Source organism: Alligator sinensis, unplaced genomic scaffold (assembly GCF_000455745.1).
Source record: "Alligator sinensis unplaced genomic scaffold, ASM45574v1 scaffold673_1, whole genome shotgun sequence".
NCBI classification, from domain to species: domain Eukaryota; kingdom Metazoa; phylum Chordata; order Crocodylia; family Alligatoridae; genus Alligator; species Alligator sinensis.
Window position 1 is genome coordinate 633,874 of NW_005842829.1, and position 5,278 is coordinate 639,151.

A 5,278-nucleotide genomic window follows, 5' to 3' on the forward strand; every position below is an offset into this window, starting at 1 on the left:
GTGACCCCAGCATTCATCCCTGCCTGTGGCAGGGGGTCAGGCTAGATGATCTGTTCAGGTCCCTCCTGACCCTAGCTACTATGAAACTATGATATTTGTTTGGACAGTGTATTCAGTCCCAGAGCATTGGGCTGGGCTGTTTCATTAGACCTTTATTGTACCGCCACTTTTCTTCTGTGGGACAGGTTCATAGTAGCCAGCCTAAAGTCAGAGCCATATTTGTCCCACAGAAATAAGGCAACATCTCGTACCCCACTTCTCTCTGTTGTGTTGCCTTTCCCATCTCTCTCTCATAAGCAAAAGGTACATAATGTCCATAGACCTCACCTGGGTGTCCTCAAACAAAATGCTGAATTACACTGGAAGTGAGGTTGACTGGCTGCAAATTCTACCAATATGGTTGCTGAGAACTAAGGAGAGCAGCAGTTAAGACAGTTCCAGTCTATGCACCTCCGAAGGCAGATGTTCCAAACGTGCTTACAGACTACTCTCCATCACAGCTCCCTGGCCCATCCAGCACTGAACCTATCTCAGCCCATACATGCAGTTCTTTTGAACTGCAGACCAGTGCGCAATTGGAGACAAGTGGACTCTGCCTGAGCTGTGATGGGAACAATCATGAAAAGCATGGATTTTCCTATAGACTCTGGCCTTTCAGCCAGGAGAGCTGCAAACCATTACAGACTATAAGGAAGATGTCTTAAAAGAGAACACGTTAAAATGGTTTCTCTGCAAAGATGTGCCAATCTGTCCAGAAAATAATATAGAAATTACTAGTGTCCACAGAAAGCAAATGTGTCTAAAAACAGGGATTACATTCAGCCGGGTGTTTCCTCCTACATGACAGTGTGAGCTTCTCTGGGGTCTCCATACTACACTGGGTGCAGGGCAGGCAAGAGTGGGAGGCTGCCCCATTGCATTTGGTAGCACTTAGATCCTAGAAGGCTGCTCTGGGGCCAGGGCCTGGACTGAACGTTTCACATGAGAAGCGGATTCTGGTATCCACACATACTGCCCCTTCCAATCAGGCTTCTCATGTCACTTGTGATAGGACAGCTGTTGCCCTTTGTCAGAATTGTGTTGCTCCAGCTGCTTCCTACATGGAGTTGGGAAGAGCAGCCAAGTTTCACCTTCCTGATTCTTTCTGTGACACAGGCTTTTGGAACATCATTGTCCATGGCAGGAAGCACTCATACAAGCTATACACCAAGCTGCTGAATGAAGCCATGCGCTGGGCCTCTGCCATCCAAGGTGTCATTGACAGCAAGGTTCCCATAGAAACACCCACACAGCAACTTATTCGTGACATCAGGGTAAGTAGCAGTAAACTTTTGAAACAGTTTGGCACCTGTCTAATCTTGTGCTGCTGTCTTGGATGTGATGAGGGAGGAGTAGACTCTTGAGAGGTCTGAGAGCAACATGTGCACTCCTGTAGCTAAAGCCTTCACATGTCATGGTTCAGGGTGTGGACTGGTCTGCAGGAGCCTAAGCTATTCCTGCTGAGATGTTCCCATCAGGTGCACAGGGGATTCTGTATCAGGTGTGAGCAAATCCCCTTCCCCACGTGTCAGGAACTTCCCATCCCCTGGCAGGTGGGAATCCCCCAGGCACAGACCTTGGAATTCCCACCCCTGTCATGTGTTATTCCCCTGGCCCTGAGGCTTGGATCCACAGTCCAGGGATGTGTATGACAAGCAGCAGGCTCCCCACTTTGGGGTCACCTCATGCCCTGGTGCACATATGATAGAGCCCAGCTTGTGCGCACCAGGGTGCCTTCACTCCCTGGTCACTGTAAGTCCAGTTATACATTTTGTGGACATGCATGCTTGAGCACATGCACGCTCCTGGGCCCAGATCTTGCCTTGGCCCCTTGTGTGTCTCTGGGCAGGGCCTGGAGTGAAGTGTCCCCATTCTCCAAAAGCACTGCCTGGTAACCAAAACCATGAGCCTGGTGTGGACACAGGTGTGAGGAACTCGTATTTAACCCTGGCTGTGTTCATGCTTTGGTGAGAGGTGCGGCTGGTATGAGGTGACATCTTCTGTCCTCCAGGAAAACAGCATGAACTTTGAAGTGGTGGAGCAGACATACCGGCGGAACCCCATCCTGCGGTACACCCAGCACCCATTGCATTCCCCACTGCTGCCGCTGCCTTATGGAGACATCAGCATTAGCTGTGAGCATTCCTCCATTTTGCAAAGTCCCTCAAGGTTCTTTAACTTTGCAGGTCAGCTTGGAGCCCCAGCACCAGGGGAGCAGTGTCTGAACAGCACATTTGTAGAGCAAGTTTGCAGGCAGTTATCCCAGGGTGTGAAGAAGCCTTGTGGCGGACCAGTTCCTTTCGAGAGTACTGAAGGAATTGGCCAGTGTCATAGCAGAACCACTGGCACAACTGTTTGAGCGCTCATGGTGCTCGGGTCGGGTCCCGGAGGACTGGACAAGGGCCAACGTGGTCCCTATTTTCAAGAAGGGGAGGAAGGAAGATCCGAGTAATTATAGGCCAGTCAGTCTCACCTCCATCCTTGGAAAGGTCTTTGAAAAGATTATGAAGGACCATATTTGAGGGAGTCCAGCGGGAAAAATAATGCAGCAGGGAAACAGGCATGGATTCATAGGAGGTAGGTCATGCCTGACCAATCTGGTTTCGTTTTATGACGGGGTCACAAAATGCTTAGACGCAAGAGTAGAGGTGGATGATGTTTTTTGGATTTTATCAAGGCCTTTGAAATAGTATCTCATCCCATTCTCATAAATAAATTAAGAGGCTGTGACAGAGGTTTACACAGTCCGGTGGGTGGCAAATTGGCTTAGCGGTCACACCCAGAGAGTGGTAGTAGACAGGTCAGTATTGACCTGGAAGGGTGTAGGTAGCGGGGTTCCGCAGGGCTCGGTCCTTGGACCTGTACTGTTCAATGCCTTCATCAGTGACTTGGATGTGGGTGCGAAGTATACTCTGTCTAAGTTTGCAGATGATACTAAATTGTGGGGTGAAGTGCACACTCTGGAGGGTAGGGAACGATTGCAGGCAGACCTGGACAGGTTAGAAAAGTGGGCAGTACACAATAGGATGCAATTCAACAAGGACAAGTGCAGAGTGCTGCACCTAGGGTTCAAAAATATCCAGCACACCTACTGGCTGGGAAGTGACTTTCTCAGAAGCACAGAAGTGGAAAGGGATGTCGGAGTCATAGCGGACTGTTGTCAGTGTGACAAAATCATCAGCAAAGCTAATTGCACTTTATCATGCATCAGCAGATGCATGACAGATAGAACCAAAGAAGTGATACTTCCCCTCTATGCAGCATTGGTCAGACCGCAGTTGGAGTACTGCATCCAGTTCTGGGCACCGTACTTCAAGAAAGATGTGGATAGACTCGAGAGGGCCCAGAGGAGGGCCACTCATATGGTTAGGGGCTTACAGGACAAACCCTATGAGGAGAGACTGAGGGACTTGGACCTCTTCAGCCTCCACAAGAGAAGGCTGAGAAGTAATCTCGTGGCCACCTACAAATTAATTAGGGGGACGCAGAAGGGATTGGAGATGCTCTGTTCACCAGGGTGCCTCTTGGGTTAACAAGGAACGATGGTCACAAACTGACAAAGAGCAGATTTAGGCTAGATATCAGGAAAAACATTTTCACAGTAAGAGCGGCCAAAATTTGGAATGGGCTTCCAAGGGAGGTGGTGTTTTCCCCTACCTTGTGGGATTTTAAGAGAAGGCTAGATGGGCACCTGGCTGGGGTCATCTGACCCCACCGCTCTTTCCTGCCTAGGCAGGGGGTCGGACTCGATGGTCTGTTGAGGTCCCTTCCAACCCAAAGGGTTGGAAGGGACCTCAACAGAATCAGTAGGGGGCGCCTACTATGAATCAGTAGGGGGCGCTTCTGTGCCCCCATGTCACTGTGCCTGTCCACCTACCAAGCTCCGAGTGCCTCCCTGGGGTGCCTCACATCTGGCTGAACCCCTTCCTGGAGCACACCCGCAAGCCATGGGTAACTGCTGCCACCATCCAGGGGTCTGGTCTGTATCCAGGCCCTGTGCCCCCCGGGGTACACGGGCCTTGTAGAGCTTGAGGGTGCTTGATCCACTATGAGAATTTGGGGTGTTTCCTTTAGCCTGAAGCACAAAGAGTAGCCCCCCTTAGTCAGCCAAGCCTAGGGAGCTTAAAGGTATGCCCCAGCCCCTCTCCCAGTGAGTCCACCATGCTTGTTATAGTGAAGAGCTTTATTGGTTAAAGAGGGTAGGCTTGGGGAAGGGTACAGGATAGAAAAGTATCAAAGAATAACCCAGAACAAACTGTATGGCTAGGTAGGTAGCCTTTTGTCACACTTCTACATTACAGTAAGCTGTATAAGTTTCATGTAAGTTACTCACATGTGCCTCTGGAGCCTAGAAGAGCTCTAGAAGTCATGTGTTTACTCCATGTTCCCCAATATGGCTCTCCCCCTTCCAGAAAGAAGGGACCCTTAAATAACGTTTCTGACCTCATCCCTTGGACTAACCATAACCCATTTTCTCAGACCATGGCTGACACTGGTTGGTCAGTTTAAAAACATCAGCACCCTTAGGTGAGAGTTTAGGGTTACACAGGACAGAGGATGAGCAAGTCCTCTCCCCCCTCAGGAATTTGCAACCCTGTTACCATGGAGACCAGGTGCCTCCTGCAGCCAGAGTTTGTAACCAGAGTGGAGGGTTTTGGACTGTAGCCCTACATCAGTGAGACGGGCAGGCAGAGAGGTTTATTCCTCCATGGCGTGACCTCTCTGTCCTTCTTGGGGTGGAAAAGTGTCTCTGGGAAGCACCTTCTCTCCCTACATGCACTTTCCTTGTTCCAAGCCTTTGCTTGGAGGAAGGGGAGCAAAGCCCTTTGCTGCTTCCCCTTCTCCTGTGCACAGTCCTTAGAGTCTGCTGCTTTTTGGGGACAAGTTCTTGGGGGCTCAGGAGAAAACTGGCCCAAAGCAAATCTTGCTTTGAGCTACCCTGAGGTCTCTATCCATGTGAACTTGGCCCCATCATACAGGGGCAGTGGTTGCTGCTGCTCTTCTTCCTCCTGAACACACCTTGCAGGGACTCCATTGCTCAGCAAACACACTCCCAGTGAGCATTTCCTGACTCTGCTTGTTACAGGAGGCACCTGAAATTACCAAGAGCATGGAGATGAGAGGCCCAAACTTTTCTCCTGTTTCACCATATGTGCCCTGTGCACTGGACAGTGCTTCTCTAGTCACGATAAGTTCCAGGTCCATTTGGTGAGGGAGAGCCTTTTTCCAGCCCCTGCTG

General features: G+C 50.3%; 1 protein-coding gene across 1 annotated transcript in view; it reads left to right on the forward strand.

Moving 5' to 3' along the window:
• LOC102373761 (unconventional myosin-X-like) overlaps positions 1 to 5,278 on the forward strand; it is a 178,577-nt gene that overhangs the window by 149,695 nt on the left and 23,604 nt on the right. The window contains exons 34-35 of the mRNA XM_025191530.1: positions 1,156 to 1,313; positions 2,051 to 2,174. Coding sequence (XP_025047315.1) covers positions 1,156 to 1,313; positions 2,051 to 2,174 — 282 coding nt within the window. The remainder of the gene's footprint in view (positions 1 to 1,155; positions 1,314 to 2,050; positions 2,175 to 5,278) is intronic.